This window comes from Equus asinus, chromosome 7 (assembly GCF_041296235.1).
Source record: "Equus asinus isolate D_3611 breed Donkey chromosome 7, EquAss-T2T_v2, whole genome shotgun sequence".
NCBI classification, from domain to species: Eukaryota; Metazoa; Chordata; class Mammalia; order Perissodactyla; family Equidae; genus Equus; species Equus asinus.
This window is the reverse complement of record NC_091796.1, coordinates 62129652-62152739: the sequence shown is the minus strand read 5'-3', so window position 1 is coordinate 62152739 and position 23088 is coordinate 62129652. Positions and strand designations below refer to the sequence as shown.

Genomic DNA, 23088 nt, shown 5'->3' with positions numbered 1-23088 from the left:
TCTAATATTCATGGCTTTTACATCAGTACACTTGACTATTAATTACCAGAAGAAAAGAGTGAGAGACGGGAAAAAAAACTGCCAGTATAATTTTGGAGAAAAAGAATTTTGACTTTGAAGTATTTACTAGTATTAATGTATTTAGAGAATGGATTGTTTTGTATTCTACAAAATAAAAGCCATATAAAATAGACTAATTTTCAGTGAAACTAAATGGAAAGTTGAGGACCAAAATAAATAAATAAAAGAGTATAATTTTCCTTAGTTTTTTTTTTAATATATATATTCTTATCCTGCCCCATTTTTTTTTTTTTTTGGTTCTTTTTTCCTTCTTCTGCCCAAAGCACCCCTCCAGTACATAGTTGTGGGTCCTTCTGGTTGTGGTATGAGGGATGCCACCTCAGCACGGCCTGATGAGTGGCACCATGTCTGCGCCCAGGATCCGAACCAGTGAAACCCTGGGCCCCCAAAGTGGAGCGCGTGAACTTAACCACTCAGCCACAGGGCCGGCCCCTGTCCTTAGTTTTAAAAAAACCAAACTTACTCATCTGGGGTTAAAAATATAGGTCATCTCCTCCAGGTCCTGCCTATAAATAAGTAAATACATAAGATATCGAAGAAAGATTGAAGGTAAGTTTAGTAACTATACACCTAAGAGTGTTTTCATTAGCCAGTGATTAACCTCAAGACAACTACCAAAATAAATGAAACCTTAAAAAACCCTTTCATTCTTTATTCCCTTTTCTACCAGTCTGTCTCTCTTAGGACTAAGAAATAATAGTTTAGATGCACCACAATTAGTATAGTTCACATACCATTAGAAAGAAAAAGTCCCAGCACACATTTAATGAGAATCCGTTCAAGGGAACCGTCCGCTGTCAGTGACGTGCATTCTTAGTCCTTTTACTTCCTTCCTTACATTTTGCCATTTCAAATCCAGAGAGACGGAAAGACACGAAAAGGAAAATATCTCCTGTTTTCCACCCCTTTTTCTTACTAGCTGGCTGGCTTTCCATACTAAAAACCATGAGTTCATACTGAGACGCTCTAACTCCGATCCAACAGCACAGGGTTTGCTGTCGTCTCTTTCTGTATTTATAGCTCCCTCCACCCTAGTAAGAAACGCAGCTCCCATAGCCTCAGTATCTTTACTCATTTGCTGAAGCCTAGGGTACACAGACAATATTTTCACGTTTGCTAACAAACTACCACAAAAAGCAAACCTACTAACTAGAGTTTAATTATTATTTACAGACATTTTCCCTTGGAGTATATGCACAGATCTTAAGTGTACAATTCAATGAGGGTTGACAAATGCGTGCATTCTTGTAGTTTCACACTAATCAAGAGAGAGAACATTTCAATCGACTCAGAAAAATTTTTCGTGCTTTTTCTCTTTCTTGTCACTCCCCTAGATGCGCTATCCCTGGCCGGAGGCAACCACAGTTCTCACGTTTTTACATCATAAATTAGTTTCAGGTTTGGCTTCTGTCTCTGATCATAATGTTTTGGAGATTCATCTGGTGGCCCACAAGTTCATTCCCATTTATTATCAGGTGGTTTGTCCTGGTTTACTAGGGCTGCTGTACCAAAGCACCACAACACTAGGTGGCATGAAACGACAGGAATCTATTCTCTCACACTTCTGGAGGCTGGAATCCCAACTCAGGGTGTCGGCAGGGCCATGCTCTCTCTGGAGGTCCTAGGGGAGTCTGTTCCACGCCTTCTCTTAGCTTCTGGGGTTGCTGGCAATCCTGGTGTTCCATACCTTGTAGACAACGCGACATGCCATTCTCTGCCTTTGTACTCACACGGCCCACTCCCTGTGTTTGTTTCTGTGTCTCTCTTCCTCTTGTAAAGACAACGGTCGTCCTGGATTAAGGACCTAGCCTACTCCTTGACCACATATCAACTTACTTCTTAGTGACATCTGCAAAGACACTGTTTCCAAATAAGGTGACATTCACAGGTGCTGATGGTTAGGGCTTCAGCATATCTTTCTAGGGGACGCAATACAGCCCCTAATGGCAGTAGTCCGTTTTACGAATATACCACAACTTGTTTATCCATTGGCTTGTTAACAGACTTATGGGCTGTTTATAGCGTTGGCTGTTATGAATAAGGCTGCTGTGAACAATCTTGTAAAAGTCTTTTTTGTGAAGCTATGTTTCTAATTCTCTTGGATACATAGGATTTTTCATAGAATGTGTTTAACTACATAAGAAACTGCCAGCATTTTTCCAAAGTAGTTGTGCCATTTCATATGCCCTCCAGCAATGTATGACAAAGTGCACTTGCTTCTCATCCATGCGACATTTGGTATTATGAGACTTGTGAATGAACAATTCTACTGGATGTGTGGAGGTATCTCATTGTGGTTGTCGTTACATTTCACTGATGACTAAAGATGTTGAACATTTTTTTCTGTGCTTATTGTCCACTCATATATCTTGCTTTGTGAAATCTTTGGGACTTTTTTTGGTGGGGGAACGGAGGAAGATTTGCCCTGAGCTAACATCTGTTGCCAATCTTCCTCTTTTTTTGCTGGAGGAAGATTAGCCCCAAGCCAACATCTGTGCCAGTCTTCCTCCATTTTATATGTGGGCTGCTGCCACAGCATGGCTGATGAATGGTGTAGGTCTGTGCCCGGGGTCTGAACCTGCAAACCCACACCACCAAAGTGGAGTGCATTGAATGCAACCACTAGGCCACCAGGCCGGTCCTTGGACTATTTTTAAAAACTGTATTTTTGTTAATAACTTGTATGAGTTCTTTATATATTTTGGATAAAAGGCTTTTGTCAGATATGTATATTGTGAATATATTCTCACTGTCTGTGGCTTACCTATTCGTATTCTTAATGGGGTCTTTTAGTTGAGTATTTCTCTTTCTCTCTCATTCTTTCTTTCTCTCATTTTTCAATTATTTGCAGCTAGTATATAGAAATACAATTGACTTTTATACCTTGACCTTATATCCCATTACCTCCCTAAATTCCTTTTCTAGGACAGCTTTTCCAGACAGCTTCTAGATTTCTTAGGATGTCCCATGTAAACAAAGAGGTCATTTGTGAATAGAGACAGTTTTACTTTTTCTTGTCTGATTTTTATGCTTTTATTTCTTTATCTTGCCTTATGGTACTGGCTAGGGCCTCCAATATAAGTTGACTAGAAGTGGCAACAGCGCATTTTTTTTGCCATATTCCAATTTTGTAAGGAAAAGGTTCAATATTCCCTATTAAATGTGGTGGTAACTGTAAATTTTTCATAGATGCTCTTTATCAGAGGGCCATGGATTCCTAGTTTTCTGGGAATATTGTGAATAGATGTTGAATTTTGTTACATGCTTTTCTAGCATTTTGGTTCCTTGAAAAGATGAATAAGATCTGTACTTCTTTGTCTACTTTTTTTGTGTTTAATTTTCTTGCTTTTTCTGCTTTCTTAATGTGGAGACCTAAACCATTGATTTTAAATCTTTTATCTGTTCGAATATGAACGGCTCCCTGAAGCACTGCTTTTACTCTGTCCCACAAATCTTGATATATCATATTTTCATTATCATTCAGTTTTAGGTGTTTTCTCATTTTTCTTCTGCATTTTTAAATTTCCAAATATTTGGGGATTTTCTAGATGTCTCATTGTCACTGGTTTCTAAGTTAACTGTGTCATGGTTAGGTAACATAGTCTGTAAGTTTCACTCTCTGGGATTTATTTAGACTTGTTTTATGGCCAGCATATGCTCTGTCTTAGTCAAGGCTCCATGTGCGCGTAAAAAGGATGTGTGCTGCCACTGTTGGCTGCTGTGCTACTCTGTAAATTCCCATCAGATTGAGGCAGTTTGTACATTTGATCACATCTATTGTGTCCTTACTAATTTTTGTCTAATTTTTCTATCAATTACTGAGAGAAGGTTGTTAAAATCTCCAAGTATGATTGTGGATTTGTCTCTTTTCCCCTTTGAATCTTTCAGTTTTTGCTTTTTGTATTTTGAAATTCTGTTATTAGGTGCACCTAAATTTATGATTGTTATTCCTCCTTATTGAATTGGCCCATTTTATTGATTTTTGTTGTTAAAAATGATGCTCCTCCATGCTTCTAGTAATACTCCTTGTTTTGAAGTTGGCTTTGTCTAAAGTTAATGTGGTTGCTCTGGCTTTCTGAAGGTTAATCTCTGCAGGGTATTTCTTCTTCCATCTCTTTACTCTCTACCTGTCTGTCTCTTTTTTCGTATTTCTTTATAATTTCTCTGTTCACATGTTAGCTATACTACTTTGATTCTTTTCTTTTTAGTGACTGTTTAGGTATTATAATATTCATCCTTTATTTATCACAGTTTACTTAGAGTAACTATTATACTTCATATAAAATGTAAGAATCTTGCAGCAGTATAATTCCATTTCCTTTCCTGTCCAGCACTTTGTACTATCACCATAGGTATAACATCTACATATGTTATACATGCATCAATACAGCATTGTATGTGTGTACTTCTTTTTCTTTTTTTTTTTTTGTTTTTTTTTTTTTTTGGAGGAAGATTAGCCCTCAGCTAACTACTGCCAGTCCTCCTCTTTTTGCTGAGGAAGCCTGGCTCTGAGCTAACATCCGTGCCCATCTTCCTCTAGTTTATACGTGGGATGCCTACCACAGCATGGCTGCCAAGCAGTGCCATGTCTGCACCCAGGATCTGAACCAGCGAACCCCGGGCCGCCGAGAAGCGGAACGTGCGAACTTAACCGCTGCGCCACCGGGCCGGCCCCTGTGTACTTCTTATATATTTATTTATTTGTTTTTATTTTTTTGCTGTGGAAGATTTGCCCTGAGCTAACAGCTACTGCCAGTCTTTCCTCTTTTTTTGTGCTGTTAAGCCCTTCCAGCAAATTTTCATTTACTATATTTTAATTTCCAGTTCTATAATTTGCATTTTACTTCTTTTAGTTTCTTTTAGTCATACTTTTCATTTGTTTGCTGAGATTCTCTGTTCACTTATCATGAGTATCTGTTCCTGTAAGTCCTTGAGCATAGATATAATAGGTGCTTAAAGACCTTGTCATACATCAGAGTCATCTCAGAGTCATTACTGACTACCTTTTCTCTTGATAAATTAGTCCTTTGTTTGTTTTATTTTTTATTGTAACATTGATAAAGTAGTCTTGTAGCATTATTGATATATTCAGAGACTCTGTATTCCATTGTCTTCCTCTAAAGGGAGTTAAGTTCCGTTCTAGCAGTGAACTTGGCTGGACTCACACTCCCAACTCTGTCTTCCCTGCTCTCTGCAGCATCTGTAACTTTGGTCACTGCTGTTTTCAATGGGATACTTGGAGTCTCTCATAAAGATTTTTAGTTCAAAGTTTATGCAAGGGTTTGGTCGGAGTTTATACACAGCTTTCTCCTGTGTGGGTCCTCCTAACAGGAATGTGTCCCTCACTCTCCAGCTGTTCTGGCAATCCCATACTCTGTCCTCCAACCCTTCCAATAAGTCAGACCCTGCAGGGCTTTCAGTTTGGGTTCTTGCCACCCTGTACTGTAGGGATTGGACAATGACCTCGGGTGAAAAGTTGTATAAATGCGAATCTCACCCAGTACATTTCCTTTTATCAAAATTAAATTGTTTGTCACTTCCTACCTGCACTTGGTTCCTCTCTGTTACCGTCAAAGTGGTTAGTTTCCGTACTTAGTTCAGAGTCCATAATTGTTGTACGCGGACTGTTATTTCTACACAAGCTACTTTACCTTTACTGGAAGATTTTATTCCCTTTTTGATATGTTTCCCCAACAAACTCACTAAGGTGGTAGATTTTCAGTATGGAATGGTACATATGATAGCTACTCATTTTTAAAAGTTGATGTTTTGTATTCATCATTTTATGACATAGTAATTTCTTAATTATATATTTCAACTGAAATTTAATTAGTTAATAATTAAAAAATATGCATCCCCACTCTGTGAAGACACTGTGCAAGATGGTGGTGTTAGGGGTATAAGCAAAAGCAAAAATGTCTTCTTCTCTAATGGAATTTATAATCTAGTGGGAGAGAAAGTAATTAATCAAATAATATAACTAGATATATTATTTTGGGAAAAATTATTTGAAGGAAAAAGAAATACAACAGTATTGGGATAAGTAGCAGTAGGACCTGACCTTTCTGCGGGGTTCAGGAAAAGAAGACTTCATTGAGGAAGGAATGTATAAACTGAGAACTGAATGATTCAATTGCTAATAATTAGGGATTCAGATAGAAGGACTGGCATGTCCAAAAGCCTTGTAACAAAATAAAGCAGGAAGCTTATGAGGAACCCAAAGGAGGCTAGTATTGCTACGGAAGAGAGTGAAGAGAACGTGCTACAAGTTGTGGCCAGAAGGGTAAGCAGCTTCGTATCTCGTGGGCCATGTAAAGGTTTTATTCTCAATCATAAGAGCAAGGAAAAATTGTTGCATTATTTTAGAAAAGGGTAATGGGTTTATATTGCATTTTGAAAGGACTAATTTATTTACAATCTGGGAATGGATTGGAAGGCGAGTTGGGGATGGGAAGAACTTCTGGGAGGGAACTGCAGCCGTTCAGGTGAGGGACACTGGGCCAGCGTCGCGGCAGGAGAGAGAAAGGAAGGGGGAAAGTCTTGATTGTTGTTGAAGAAGATTGGCCCTGAGCCAACATCTGTTGCCGATCTTTCTCTTTTTGCTTGAGGAAGACTGTCCCTGAGCTAACATCTGTGCCAAGTCCTCCTCTATTTTGTATGTGGAACGCCACCGCAGCTTGGCTTGATGAGCGGTGCATAGGTCTGAGCCCAGGACCCAAACCCTCGAACCCTGGGCTGCCAAAGTGGAGCATGAACTTCACCACTATGCCACTGGGCTGGCTCCCCCAAAATCCAATTTTTAAAACTTTCATGTTAAACTATACAGGCATGCCTCATTTTATGGTACTTTGTTTTATTGTGCTTCCAAGATACTGCAATTTTTTACAAGACCCTCCACCAGCAAAAAGATTATGACTCACTGAAGCCTCAGGTGATGGTTAGCATATTTTTAGCATCTTTTAATTAAGGTATATACATTGTTATTTTAGATATAATGCTATTGCACACTTAATATACTACAGTATATTATAAACATAGCTTTTTTAACGTTTGATTTTACTTTATTTTTTAATGCATTTTATCTTTTTAAAAACATTTTTCATAGGGGTTTTAATTTTTTTAATTCACTTTCTAGTTTTTCTTTTAAATTATTTATTACTTTCTATTTCTCATACCTTAAGTAAGTTTGCTTACTTTTTTTTTTGCGTTATTTGTTTTTTTTTATTGCAGTAACATTGTTTATAACATTATATAAATTTCGGGTGTACATTGTTATATTTTGATTTCTGTGTAGATTATACCAGGAACACCACCCAAAGAGTAATGACAATCCATCCGCACACACATGTGGCCTATCACCCCTTTCGCCCTCCACCTTCCCCCGCTTCCCCTCTGGTAACCACCAATCCAATCTCTGTTGCTTTGTGATTGTTGTCATTGTTTTTATCTTCTACTTATGAGTGAGATCATGTGGTATTTGACTTTCTCCCTCTGACTTATTTCACTCAGCATAATACCCTCAAGGTCTATCCATGTTGTCACAAATGGCTGGATTTCACCATTTCTTATGGCTGAATAGCATTCCATTGTGTATATATACCACATCTTCTTTATCCATTCGTCCCTTATGGGCACCTAGGTTGCTTCCAAGTCTTTGCTATCGTGAATAATGCTGCAGTGAACATAGGGGTGCATGTATCTTTATGCCTTTGTGTTTTCAAGTTCTTTGGATAGACACCCAGCAGTGGGGTAGCTGGATCGTATGGTAGATCTATTCTTAATTTTCTGAGGATGCTCCATACTGCTTTCCATAGTGGCTGCATCAGTTTACACTCCCACCAGCAGTGTACGAGGGTTCCCTTCTCTCCACATCCTCTCCAACACTTGTTGTTTCCTGTCTTCTTGATTATAGCCATTCTGACCAGAGTGATGTGATATCTCATTGTAGTTTTGATTTGCATTTCCCTGATAGTGATGTTGAGCATCTTTTCACGTGCCTGTTGGCCATCCGTGTATCTTCTATGGAAAATTCTCTGTTCAGATCTTTTGCCCATGTTTTAATTGTCTTGTTGGTTTTTTTGTTGTTGAGACATATGAGTGCTTTGTGTATTTTGGATTTTAACCCCTTATCTGATATATGGTTTGCAAATACCTTCTCCCATTGTTAGGTTGTCTTTTCGTTTTGTTGATGGTTTCCTTTGCTGTGCAGAAGCTTTTTAGTTTGATGAAGTCCCATTTGTTTATTTTTTCTTTTGTTTCCCTTGCCTGGTCAGACATGGTACTTGAAAATATGCTGCTAAGACTGATGTCGAAGAGCGTGCTGCCTATGTTTTCTTCTAGAAGTTTCATGGTTTCAGGTCTTACATTCAAGTCTTTAATCCATTTTGAGTTGATTTTTGTGCATGGTGTAAGATAATGATCTACCTCATTCTTTTGCATGTGGCTGTCCAGTTTTCCCAACACCATTTATTGAAGAGACTTTCCTTTCTCCATTGTACGTTCTTGGCTCCCTCGTTGGAAATTAGCTGTCCATACATGTGTGGGTTTATTTCTGGGCTCTCGATTCTGTTCCATTGATCTGTGTGTCTGTTTTTGTGCCAGAACCATGCTGTTTTGGTTACTATAGCTTTGTAGTGTATTTTGAAATCAGGGAGTGTGATACCTCCAGCTTTGTTCTTTTTTTTCTCAGGAATCCTTTGGCTATTTGGGGTCTTTTCTTGTTCCATATAAATTTTAGGATTCTTTGTTCCATTTCTGTGAAAAATGTTGGAACTTTGATAGGGATTGCGTTGAATCTGTAGATTGCTTTAAGAAGTATGGACATTCTAATGATGTTAATTCTTCCAATCCAAGAGCATGGAATATCTTTCCATTTCTTTGTATCTTCTTCAGTTTCTTTGGATAATGTTTTATAGTTTTCTGTGTACAGATCTTTCACCTTTTGGTTAAGTTTATTCCTAGGTATTTTATTCCTTTTGTTGCAATTGTAAATGGGATCGTATTCTTGATTTCTCTTTCAGCTACTTCATTGTCAGTGTAGAGAAACACAACTGATTTTTGTATGTTGGTTTTGTATCCTGCAACTTGACCGTTTTCATTTATTATTTCTAAAAGTTTTTTAGTGGATTCTTAAGGGTTTTCTATATATAAAATCATAAATGTGGGTTTTGTATGCACTGGGAACCAAAAAACTCACGTGACTTGCTCAATTGTGCTATTTGCTTTATTGTGGTGGTCTGGAACCAAGCCCGCAATATCTTTGAGGTATGTCTGTATTTGTAAATTTTGTCTTCAGGAGTGAAAAATCTTATCTAAGACTTAAGTAAAGGAAGACTTCGAAGTCATAACTTACTAATTTAAAAGGTTTATTATTTTAGATTAGGGCTGCTAAGCTTACTTTTGCATTTTCTGTTAAAGGGACAACTCCTAAAGCAAATGAATAATGAAAACAGATAGCAAATAAAAGTGTCACGTGGCTAAGACATTGAGCCTGTAAAGCATCTTAGACGGCTTTGTTCCGGGACCAATGATGCAACAGTGTAGGCAAAGTCGGAGACTCCCACACTGATGTTTGACAGGCTGTTTACAAATCAGTCTAATCCGCTCTTCAAACAAACCTCATTCAGACCATGCCGTTTAGCATAGTTCCCAAGAAATGTACGTGCAGTGGATTTTCTGTTATAAGATGTTGTTATTCTTAATTCTTTGTGATTCTGCACATCTAATTTACATTAGTGATTGATTTTCATTACAATGAATTATAAGTTTTTTAATTGCCTTCTGAAAACAAGAAAGATTACCTAATCTTCAGAATAAGGAATATCTGTTGAGCACTACTGCTCCAGATTCTTTGCTGTCTGTCACCAATACATTGATACAGCCATGCTCGTGGCCACCTCATACTTTTGTTATTACTAATTCTATTTTGCCAAGAGTACACTGAGGCCTAGAGATATCCTAAAATTTTATAAAGTTCTTCAGCTAATAAATGGTGGCATTGGGATTTGAACTTGCATTTGAGGGATTTAAAAATCCTTTTGTTGTACCATTAAACCACTCTTTTTCTATTATGGTTTTAGTTTACATATTCATATTTTATAATTTTTTGAAATCGGTAGTGAAGATATGGCTTATATTTAACTCTGGCAAGGGAAACTACCTTACCAAATTTGTCAATTAACTTTACTAGAAAATACTTTAAAATTTGACTTATTTAAAAAATATAATACAGACTTTTCATTCATTCTTATAGGCCTTTCCCATAATTACTGTGGGGAAAAGGACAACCTTTTTTTAATTTTTATTGAGATTATAATAGTTTACAACCTTGTGAAATTTCAGTTGTACATTATTGTTTGTCAGTCATGTTGTAGGTGAACCCCTTCACCCTTTGTGCCCACCCCCTACCCCCCCTTTCTTCTGCTAACCACTAATCTGTTCTCTTTGTCTACGTGTTTAACTTCCACATATGAGTGGAGTCATACAGAGATTGTCCTTCTCTATCTGGCTTATTTCACTTAACATAATACCCTCAAGGAAAAAAGAACAATCTTAGTGTATTGTTTACTGATATTTCTTGTTCACTGATACGCACAGACCTACAGATACAGATGTCCCCCATTCCTGTAGAGAATGTTCTAAGCTTTTCTTGGTAATGTTATTTTACAGAAGGAGAACTTGAGGCAGAGTGGTTGCAAGATGTGGGTTTATCAACCCTGATCTCTGGTGATGAAGAGGAGGATGGGAAAGCCTTGCTCTCTACACTGACCCGAACCCAAGCAGCTGCAGTGAAAAAGAGATATAATACTTACACTCAGACCATGAGAAAAAAGAACAAGCAATCTGTCAGGGATGTCAGAGACATCTTTGGAGTCAGCGAATCTCCTGTGAGTAATGAACATGGCTCCCAAGGTTTCATTTGATTGTGGGGGAGGGGGAGGGGATGTGGCAGTAACGTCAGCAAAGGCTGGTTACCCTCTAGGTTTTAGAGAAAACTGAAGCAGACAGCTCAGTGTGCAATTTTACAAATATGACACTTAAGTGATCCTTCCTTATCTCCCATATGGCAATCTCCCTCAACACTAAATTTATTCCCTTCTTTGTTGTAGCTGGAGAATAACGTCTTTGGTATTGGAGCAAGTCTTTGTGGATAGGGTACACAGAGCCTTTACTTAATTCTAAGTGCTGAACGGAACTGTGGACAGGCAAAGGAGTCCCGGAGGAGTGGGCCGTAGTATTATAAGCAAGTCCGGATGGTTTGTTCTAAATGTGGTGGAGGGAGAGTGGGTAGGGTAGTCTTTATGTTCAAATAAATTAAAATGGTAAAAAGTGAGAGATCCCAGCATTAATTAAGTGGGCAAGAGAATGACTCAAAAACCGTAAGAGAAGGATCACATGTTTTCTGAGAAATGGCTGGTTGAAATTCCAGCTTACCCTTCGCAGCTCCTTGACCACAATTTTGCTTCTGAGGTTATTAGTCATGTTCTCCTGTTTCTGTTTGTTTAACTGCTGGCTCTGCCTTACAACTCATTCATTTGTTCATTCATTGCATCATTGCAATAATCGCATCATTGATGCAACAAATCCTTATTGGATGCATTCTCTGTGCAAGGTCCTATATTAGGCTTTACGCGGATAGGCTTCCTGGAACTTTGGGTGTCATTAGTATACAGAAAAAAGGAAATGATGTTCTGCTGCAGTTACGGATAAAGTTGCCTGGGACAAGTTAGTTAATCACTCTGATTTAGGTTTCTCATCTCTTTAATTGTAATGTCAACAATGACGCAAATGGAAACTTCAAGGATATTAGGTAGCAAGCATGGTTGAAGACAGTCTCCAGTTTGAGTTTCTTTCGGTTGCCTGTAAGTCCTATCTTCTCTTAGACATATTAATCACATTGGGGAGTTGCTGGGGCAGCTCACATATACCAAGTTAACCTTTGTGTTTGCGCTAATAACGTAAAGGTCGTGGAATAACAGTCCTTTAGAACTTTCTATGATGGTGGAAATGATTATTTCTGTGCTCTCCAATATGGTAGCCCCAGTTACAATATGGTACCCCAGTGCGGTGCTAGCACTTAAAATGTAGGTAGTGTAAGGAACTGAAAGTTAATTTTGTTTAATCTTAATTTATTTAAATCTAAATAGTCACATATGGCTTGGAGCTAATATACTGAACAGCACAGTTCTAGAATCTTCTACAGTATATAATGGTATACCTAAAGTAAGCAGATTTTGAGTTCTGAGTTGTTTGAACTTTTAACCTAGTTGAAACCTGTGTCTTTCTGGAAGTTAAGATTTTCTATAGCTGCAATTGAGTAAAGGCGACGCCCACAGCTTGAGGCAAGGGCTGCAGCCACGTGAATCCTGGCCAAGATGCCTATCAAAGAAAAGGTTTGCCCTTCTTTGGTTTCAGTTCCTTGGGTCATTTTTCAGTTATCTCCCAGATCATCTTGAGAGAGTCCTCAGAATTTGGCCTGCACGATTTTTCTCTTCCCTAGCAAACTACAAAGCAGGAAAGGTCTGTAGCTTCTCCTGAATCCTCCAGTTGCTCAGGAAAATGCATAACTCGCTTTCTTTAGGTTTCCTAAAACTTGGGACTTCTAGTCACATGGAAACAGAGTTCCTTCCTCTGCTTTCACTTTGACCCTGGTGGCAAACAGAAATTGGGCGCTTGCTCGGTGGGACTTTGCGTAATAAGAAATGAAGAGTCTCGTCCTTCTCCCTAGAACGCAGGTGCAATAAGCTGTCTGGTGTTTAACTCCAGCAAAGGCAGGGCGGGGGCCGTGCTTGTGGTGGGCGGGGGTGGCTCCGGGGCTCCTCTCCTGTCCGCCTTCTCCTTCTCCGCTCCAGTCTTACTGCTGAAGCGCCAGCTCTAGAGTGAACTGAGAATGGGGAACAAGGAGAGTGGTTGTGTCGCAGGTGACAGAAAGCCTGTGTGTTCTGCAGGTAGAGGTCTTGTGCTGTCCTGAGAAATGGGCCATCTGGAAGTCAGTGAGAGCCTGGCCATGTAGACACTGCTTAAAATTTAGATTGTTCTTTGTCAAAAATGTAAAACACCGTGCAAAGCTAGCCTTGTAAAAAAACATTGTATATTTACTATGTATAAGGCCTAATAAGCATCTTCACAGATTTTTTTTCCCTAAAAAATTAGCATCTACTTCTGCCCAGTAAAGAGACTTGGGAGCTTCTTAGGAATGCACCTAAATTTTCAGTCTCCTATTTGAGTTGGGCAGCATAAAGACCAGTTCCTCCCTCCCTCGTTTTCTTGCTCCGAGTGTCTGTCTGTCCTGGTCTGTCTCTTTGAGTGTGTGTGCCCCCTCCTTCTCTCTCTCTCTGCCTCTTCGTCTTCCTCCTTTATCCTCTCCTACTTTTTATTTCTTTCTGTCGTCATTTACCTACATGAATAGAACAGTTACCTGACATTTCCATTTCACTTTCTTAATGAAGATTTAAGGTCATTAAGTTTCATAAGATAATGTTGCATTGATCTTAGATATATGAATCTGACCCAATATCCTTATCTAGTTAAGGTATAAATTCAATAATTTAAAAGATACATATGTAGAGTATACTAGTTCTTTTCTTAATTTTTTGCACATAGAATCCTGCGCTCAAAATCGTTTTTCTTCAGAATTTCGAAGAGATGTGTCCATCATCTTTCCTCAGGCACCGTTGCTGTGAGGAAGCACGGTGTCTAGATCAGTCTCCTTCCTTCATGTACAAATTTGGAAGCTTTTTGAATTTTATTTTTCTTGTTGGAACCTTGAAGTTTGACGTTTGAAAACATTTCCTCCTGGTCACTACTGAGTGAACTCTTGAACGTGAGAGCTGGTTCGTTCTTCAGGTTCTGCATGTTTTCTTCCGACTCTTAAAACAGGTGTTTGCTCCCTCCGGCTCTCGCTGATCTCCTTGTGGGCCTCCTGTAAGGTGACTGCTGTGTTGCTGGATTGAAGCGCAGGGTCTCTTAAGTGTTCCCTTGTGTTTTCCAAGTTTTGTTAGTGTGTGCGTTTGTTCTGCGTTCTCGGATATCCCTTCACCTTCATTTTTTATATCAGTAATTTGGCCATAGCTGTATTCATACTTCTGCCTTTCATTAATTTTTAATAATTTAACAGTCACACTGTTGGTTTTTGAAAGCCTCGCCTTTCCTCAGCGCCCCTTTGTTTTGGCGACCCGTGCTGGTTTCTTGGCTGCAGTGGCCTCTCGGCGCTCTGAGGGTGTAAATTAACCCTGAAATCTCAAGGCGCTCTTCTTGGCCTTGGCCTCTCTGCTTCCTTCAGGGTCATCTGTTTATTTTTGCCTTCCTTATTTTTGACATCATTACATTGCTGTTGTTTAATTGATTTTGATCCTTGGGTGTTGATTCATATTTGTTAATGGAGGACTAGATTGAGTGATTGATTGATTAGTATAGGTAATGGCTATATATTTCCTACGCAGTTGTGTACACCTGTTTTCTCCCAAAAACTCTCTTGAATAGGAGTCTGGGCCTGTGTGAGTGGTGAAATGTGCCAGTGTCAACTGTTACACTTCACTTTGACAAATAATATGGCATCAATGCCAAAGGAACAAGAGTCCTGAAGAATTGTAATTTATTTCCTTTTCAGGCAAATGTAACTTCCCTTTTTATACTCCTGTCCATGCCCTTTTAGAGGCCTCAGTGAAGTACAATTCAACTTTCTTTCTGTCCAGGACCGCCACACCCATCCTAGGACAGCCACTCCCACCCCAAGGCAGGCGTTACTCTGCCACCAAGAGGACACTTGGGTTTTATGCTGGAATCACAGTTAGCTGCTGCCTGCTGTTCGGTATTAGAGGGAGGAAAGGTCTCCTGGCCTCTTTGTTCAGAAAAACATTCTTCAATTACTCTGGTCATTGTCTTCTTACTTGGGGGATGTCTTCCTGCTTTTTATTTTCATTCCGGTTGTGTGCTTTTTCTGGATCAGCATTTACCTTCCACACATTTTTCTCTTGTACGTTTTTTCATGCTGAGGTTTTCCTCTACCTTTATCAAACCATTCTTGCTTGCTTTTTATCTTCCAGGGACATCCAACAATTTCTGTTCTGCTAATGGAAATGTTTAGTGGTTTCTAGATCTACTCTGTGAAAAAGGTATTTCTGTTGACACTTGTGTGATTTGCAGAGGCAGGAGAAGGCGTTTGTGCACTTTGCTCTCTTGATCCAGTTTCCTTGTGCTAATTGTTCAAGAGCATTTGTTCCTTTCCAAAAAGTGGGGTTTTTTTCCCTTATTATAGTAATACAGAATGTTTTGGAAACTTAGAAAATATGGACAAGCAAGGTGGAAAATGACTATTTCTATGGGCCCAAATAAAATTTTATGATTTCATTAAATATACCGTAAACTTAATTTTCAATGGAGTTCTTACCATAAAGGAATAGAATATTTAACCCTTGTTTTAGTAGAGCCATTATATGACTAAATATCAGAAACAAATCCACCTCTGGATACGTAACAAACTCTACAGTCCTGTTCCTCATGAACGGAATTCCAGTGTTTCAGTAGTCAGGAGATATGAATCAAATATTCCTTTCAGTAACGCATTTAACTGAGCAAAATAGTCAATCTAATTTATTTCCAATTTCATAATTGATAAACACTTAGTTAAAGGTGGGACTGATTTATAATTGACTGTATAAGTATAGTCATACGGTCTGTTTTAAAAACATGATTATATCGCTTATGTGTACATTTGACTGCATGGAATAGAGAACCCAAGAAATCACAAGTTATACAAATGTAGGTTTGTTTTTCTCTCTTTAAGAAGAAGTTGAAGATAGGTATTCCTTTTCCATAGCATAGATCCAGCTTCCCTCTATCTTTCTATTTTCTCTTTCATAAGTGGCCTTCAGTCCTTTGCCCAAGTTTTTTGGGCTATTCTAGGCACCATATCCATGTTACTGGCAGTTCTTGAAACTTGTACCCAGTGACTCTGTCCCTCTGACTTTACTTTCCTGGAAATCTTACTTGGTAGAATTCCACACTTATTGTCCAGACTGTTATATGATCCTCCTTAGCTGCAAGGAAGCTTGGGAAATTGATATTTATTTTTTTTAAGTTGGGCAAAAAAGTTCTTGAAAAACAAATCAAGATCCTGTTAAGGAAGACAAGCCCCTGAGTTTGAGGTCGGCGGGTGGCAGTGTCTTCCGCAGAGAGCAGTGCTGTCATGGCGCCCAGCAAGTATTGGCTGAGAAATGGCTCAGTGCCCTGAGCAGTGCACAGGCAGTCACATCTACATATGTCTCCACAAAGATGTACGAGTGTCCTCATATCATGCACAACACATAACTGAATGCGCAATGACCTTTGGGAGAATATGCCTGAATAAAAATGCACTTTCATTTTTCTCAATACCCAGATGATTTTTCTCGTACCCCAACTCCTCTTTTGGATGCAACCCTGGATGAAGAAGGGATGTCAGTAGTTCCCTCCAGAAATGGTCAACTGGTGAATAGAGCAAGGGGAATTGAGATTAAAGAAGTTGGAAAAAGAAATTATTTGAAGACAGTCAGGAAAACTTGGAAAAAAATGCCTAGTTACCTTGTAACAGTGAAGAAAAAGGAGACTGCTAACCTCAGGAATAAATAATTAAATAGTTACATTCACAGATAACCACGTGGCCTCCCTGGACCCACAATAACAAAAACAACCACAGCTGTAGCTACAGCCCCAGCCAGAAATCAAAATGCGGGGAAGGTTGTCAGCTAAACTTTTGTTCTCTTTGCTGAGCGTGTAATGGAAAACCTTTCGTTACTATCCATGTAGCTTTCAATATTAATTTAATTCTCACCAAGGGAAATATTTTGACATTTCACTTATTTTCTAAATGTAAATATCTTGTGGGGAGAAGTGCCACAGCATCTTCGATTTGTAGCAGTAAGTGGGGGAAAGTGTACTGTCTAGCCCAGGAGGTAAACACATTGCATCAGAGTCCACCTTGCCGTTTTAGTGCAGACTTTCAAAGACTGCTAATCTGAGTGCTTAAGTGCCAATGAAGCTATCTCAGTAGAAGGCTTTATTTGTGTGAGATGAACCCACGCCACGATCTGTACCACTTGGCGTGAGCCTGGGTGTGCCCTGAGCAGGAGGCGTGCAGGGTGCCGTGTGCTGACGTCCACATGCATCCACGTGCACTCCCGGCAGCAGAACGTTCGCCAAGAGGGCTTTCCTGTTTCCCTTCAGTGTGTTTCCTTCTCTTTAGCTCTCCTTTTCCTTCCTAGTAGAGGAAGAGGGATTCTTTCCTGTTCTAAGAACAATCGCTGTGCCATCCTGGATCTGATGGAGAAGATGACGATGTTTAGTTTCTATACAGTTTATTTTCATCTTACGTATATTTTACCTGGATCTTAGAATTGTCCTAACACAGGCCAGCCCATGATCCCTTCCAAAATTCTGCTTGAGAGTTTGGATGTGGTCAGTTTGTGTTCTGGCTGCGCCTCTGCTGCCTGAGGGTAGGTCAAGGTCTGGAGGTGGAGTGTGGTCTGCTGGGGCTGTGAGCAATGCTGTTTTGCAGATTCTGTCTCTAATTTTTTTTCTAATTTCATTATATTCTTCCTAGGAGCGCTAACTCCGCCTGGTCGGAGGTCTTGCATTTTCTGTTGTGTTGGCCGCAGGTGTCCTCAGGGTTTAGGTTGTTCTCTCAGGCGGGGCGTCCTATGTACCTTGTGTCCAGCCAAGACGCTGGACCTGAGGGCTTCCTTCCTCACTGCCTGCGGTGTTTCCCTTCACAGCAGCCGCTACGTCGCCCCGCAGCCGGAGAAGGGGCACGTCAGTGTTTTCAAATGATGGATTTTCATGAGCCTTTTACCCCCGACCCTACCTGACTCACCTTCTCTTCACCCTGTAGGTGAGGGGGGGATTCCCACCCCTGGGCTAAAGGGATGGCTCAGCACACGACCCCTGACACCAGACGGATAAGATTGGCAGTGATTTATTAGTCACGTATTCTCGTGGCCTGGGAGGGAGGACACCACACATCCCACAGAGCCACATCTGGGATGCACTTGGAAACACAGTGAGCAACCAGGGACTGTGGGAGGCAGGCTTCGTAGTATCAAGAGGGTGAGGGGCCAGCCCAGTGGCGCAGCAGTTAAGTTCATTAAGTTCGCACGTTCTGCTTCTCGGCGGCCCGGGGTTCGCCAGTTTGGGTCCCGGGTGCGGACATGGCACTGCTTGGCACACCATGCTGTGGTACGCATCCCACATATAAAATAGAGGAAGATGGGCATGGATGTTAGCTCAGGGCCAGGCTTCCTCAGCAAAAAGAGGACAACTGGCAGCAGTTAGCTCAGGGCGAATCTTCCTCAAAAAAGAAAAAAGAGGGTGAGGTGCCCCTTGGTTGCCATGGGAGGATGTGATCTGCTTGTTTAAATAATTCCACAGGCTGGCAGGGAACCCACTACTCAGGGATAAGCGAGGACTGTCTGGTCCCGTAGATGAGGAGCATTGTCTGGCTTTGGGACCTTCACGGAGGGAGCAGAGTGGGAGAGGAACTTGTGGGGAGAGTGCTTATGGCTCTCCCCATTTTACCAGATCTCAGGGCAGCACGATAGTGCGCCTTGTTTTAGGCCTTCTGCCACACTGACACTCCTGCCCCTCGCCATGGCTTCTCCTGATTAGTCTAGGCCTCTTTTGTTTCTTTTCTCTTTTATCACGATCCCTTTTATTTCAATTGTTTGAAAGTCTTATCACCTTTTAAAGGTTAATCAAGGGGCAGGTGTGGTCCCAAACCCGAGAAGAAACCTCTTACTGAGATGGAGGAGAACATGTAAGTTTCACTCCAGCCACACCCTCAACTGCTCCACAGTTCATAGAATGAGAGAGCAAGGACTGTTCTCTCACAGGAGGCCGAGGAGGGCCAGCAGAATACAATGACTGCAGAGAATAGTAAAAGCATTAATTTGCATAATCACATATGTTGCAAAACGTTACACCTTCTTAGCAGACGCACCCTTTATCCTTTGAGCAATTCTCACAACAAATAGCTCTGCATACTACATTTTCATATCCAAAAAGCTTAAATCCTAAATTGGTGAGTGTCAAAATGCTAGGCCCTAAATCACTTTCTTTCAGAAATTTGTAAGTATTAATCTATGTGCTTTTTCATATAGTGTTAATTTTGAGAAGTCTGATGCCTCTCTAAATCTTATTCCTTTATTTATATCCTGCTCTCATTTTTATATCTCTGGGAGCTTTTTAGTTTTATCTTTATTGTTGGAGGCCTGAACTGTCATCAGGATATGAAATCTTTTTTTTATCATAAACAGCACTCAGCTTTTTGTTTCTGAAAAGTGTTCCTTTTCTTTCAGTTCTGAACATCGTCTTCCCATTATTTCTTTATTTCATTATCTCCATTTAACTCACATATCTCTTAAATTGTCTCGTATTTTCCATGTCTTTTTTCTGTTTGTTCTGCATGCTAGTAGATTTTTTTACATCATTTTGTAGAGCCTGATTCCAGTTTTTGTCGTGAGTAGTTATAATTTAGCTCATATTGATTTTTCAGTTGAGCGGTCCTACTGTTAATTCCTCATAACCCCTGCTCTTCCACTCATCTCCCCTTTATTGTTAGAGTTAGTCTGGATTTGCTGTTGCAAGAACCTCTCATTGAGCCATGCTATGGTGGCATCCCACATACGAAATAGGGGAAGATTAACACAGATGTCAGCTCAGGGCCAGCCTTCCTCTCACACACACACACAAATGCACTTTCTCTAATTCTGAGTGATTGGGAGTGGTGTGTGCTCTCAGTCCTCCATCCTAACCTGTTTTCTTGTACTACCTCTTTAGCATTGTTTCCGCTTCAAAATAGATGTGTGTGTTTTGTATTAATATAATACATACACTTGTAGGAAAAGTGCTAGGAAATATGGAAAAGGGAGATGAAAGATAGTTTCTAAGATCACATGTAAAAGTTTATTTCATTAATATCTCGTATGTTTAATTTTGCAAAAAGTTGCTTCAATCATAAAATAGAATTTTGTGTCTTATTTTGGGGAATGCCATTGTATCACAAATGCTGCTAAAAGTCTTCGAGCATATGCATGAGGCCTGCAGTGCAGTCCGTCATGATCAGAATAGTCTCCAAATACACTTCCTGCATCGTGAAAATCCAAGCTTTTCCACTGTTCAGTGAATGGGAATGAACTACTTGGTTCAGCCATATATGCTCATGAGATAATCAATCTATTATATATCCAATGTTATAATTGAAAAAAACTGACTATTCTTGCTATTGATTTATAAATCATTGCAAAATACACTCATAAAGCCTTATTTTAAGTAATGTAGTTTTACCGCTCAACTGCATGACTTAGACAATTTGAGCATTATTTTCCTTACAACATAAGGAGTCTGAGGCTGGTATGACTGGCATCCCTCCCATGGCTCTACTAACTTCATGTTTCCCTCCAGCTTCACTCAGCATACAGGCTAATATTTAATGCTTATAGGATGTCTGGGCATCAAAGACATCATGTTCATATTCTAGAAGAAGTGTCGACCGGCTGATTCCATCCACTTTAACAAGAAAACATTAGCCTGTCTGGATGCTCTGCCAAATAGAATTCCGCTTGTGTCTCCTTGGATGTGACCATTACGCGATCACACTTAGTCTTTTTAGTTAGACACACAGCATATTGGAGCAAAATCATAAGTTTATTCATAAGTTAAAGAGGAAAAGAAAAGTGGGTTTTGGCAGGCATTTAGCAGTGTCTGTTTCCGAGACCAATTTCTATTATAGTGCATGCCATTTATGAGGATCAATGATGTAATTATGGACAAATTGGTGGGTCCTATGACCATTTCACAGGTAGTCATTAACTCTGTATGTCTCCACAGGACTGTACATTTATACAGATTCTAAGTAAGGCATAACTGAATCGACAATCATGCTGGGAAAGATATGCCTCCATAAAGATGACTTTCATTTCTCTCGTTAGCCAGGGGATCCCTGTGACAACTGTTCTTCTCAGTTGGATGGCACTCAGGAGGAAAAAGAGCCACCAGGAGTTACCAAAACAAGTGGTTCCTTGGTAAGTTACGGCAGGAGAACTGGGGAAGGGCTGAAAGAAGGAGCCATTTCTTCAAGACAGTCATGCACAGCATCAAAACAGTGCCACATAATTAAGATGGCTGGACAGCCACAGCTGTCAACAGATATATCTGCCTCTCATTGATTTGTAGGAAAACATTTAGCAGTAAATGAACCCAAGTTTAATAGTTAAATCCACAAATAACTGCGCGCTCTATAAAAACAGATACACACCCACAAAACCAATGATTGTAGGCATAACTTTTTGACAGATTTTAGTTCCTTTACATTTTTTCTTTTATTTAAAAAAATTCTCATAAGAGCGTTAGTTCCACGGAGTCACAGGTCTGTGCGTTGGAGCCGTAGGAGTCCTCAGGTTGTCTACAGTTTCCCCAGTGTAGGTGAACCCTGGGCAGCTTACCTCTGAGCATCCTTTTAACCCTAGGTGTCCAGTGCCCCGCCCCTCCCATCCCCTGCCTTTCCGCAGAGCCACTGTCCCCACTCACCCAGAGGAGGGCAAAGTCTGGCGAGCCTGAGGACAGAGCTCCCAGCAACTTGCTTTATTTGTGGTTAGTCCAGAGCCTTTCTTCACATTGTTTCTGCTTGTACTCCTGTCTGAAGCCATCTTTTTCTCTCCTTTGGTGGAGCTTAGGTTAATCTATTTTCCCTTTTGTTTTTCCATCCTCATAGTCCCTCTCCTAACTTCTTCCCAGATAGAACAAAGCAAAATGGTACATTCCAATAGGTTCTCTCCCTTTTGCTGAGATGCTGTTGGGGAGAGACTTAGTTTGAAGGGGTACATATTGAACCCAGATGTGGTTACTCACACCTTCAGTCATTTTCCCTGGTACTTTGGAGGAGATAGAAGTAGTTATTTCCAAAATTATCTCCATTTACTTTCTTCCTTGGTGCTGTTGTAATGGAGAGTGAGGTGGATTTTAGAAAAGAACCCACATTGTTCCTGGAATATCTCTGTCTGTCCACCACTTACGTGAATGCTGCTGGGATTCTTTTTTTCAAAACTTTAGTTATGTTTTGTTGACTCTACTAGGTTTTAGGAGAGAGAGGTTTGATCATGTGACTTAACTCTCCCATTTTATCCAAGAATAGAATCCCTATTGTTTAAAATATATATATAAGGGCCTGGCTCCATGGCGTAGTGGTTAAGTTTATGCCCTCTGCTTTGTTGGCCTGGGTTCACTGGTCCGGATCCCAGGTGTGGACCTACACCACTCATCAGCCATGCTGTGGTGGCAACCCACATACAAAATAGAGGAAGATTGGCACAGATGTTACCTCAGGGCAAATCTTCCTCAGCAAAAAAATATATAAATATATATATTTATATATAAAGTAAACTCATTTTTTTGATATTAAAAATTATCTACAATATGCTCCCTGCTGGTATTTCCAACCCTTAGTTCCCTTAACTTCACACAAATCCTCTATCTTTGAAAACAAATCAACTTTCTCTTTTAAGATCATACCCTGAGTTTTCCAGTGGTAAAATTTTGTTTGGTCTTTTCTCATCTTTTAAAATGGGCTAAAGACTTGAAAAGACACTTCACCAAAGAAGATTATTGATGGAAAATAATCTCATGAAAGATGCTCAGTATCATTAACGATCATGGAAAGGCAAGTAAAGCCATAATGAGATCTCTTCCTACCCTGTAGAATGACTAAAATTAAAAAGACTGACCATATCAACTGGTGCCACGGATGTGGAGCAACTGGAACTCTCATAGAGTGCTGATGGGAATGTAAAATCATCCATCTACTTTGGAAAATAATTTGGTAGCTTCTTAAAAAGTTAAGCATATACCTACCATAGACCCAGCCATTCTACTCATAGATAATATATATTCACACAAAGACTTATCCATAATTGTTTATAGCATAATAGCCCAAAACTGGAAACAACTCAGTTTTATCTACAGGTAAATGGATGAACAAAT

The 23088-nt window shown here is 39.9% G+C and overlaps 1 protein-coding gene across 8 annotated transcripts in view; it reads left to right on the top strand.

The window, feature by feature from the left end:
• ARHGAP28 (Rho GTPase activating protein 28) overlaps nt 1-23088 on the top strand; it is a 216096-nt gene that overhangs the window by 123265 nt on the left and 69743 nt on the right. For 6 of the 8 annotated variants that reach the window (XM_070513588.1, XM_070513589.1, XM_014851850.3 and 3 more), the window contains exons 3-4: nt 10750-10967; nt 21042-21134. In XM_070513588.1, coding sequence (XP_070369689.1) covers nt 10750-10967; nt 21042-21134 — 311 coding nt within the window. The remainder of the gene's footprint in view (nt 1-10749; nt 10968-21041; nt 21135-23088) is intronic. The other 2 variants (XM_070513586.1, XM_070513587.1) reach the window with 1 other exon arrangement.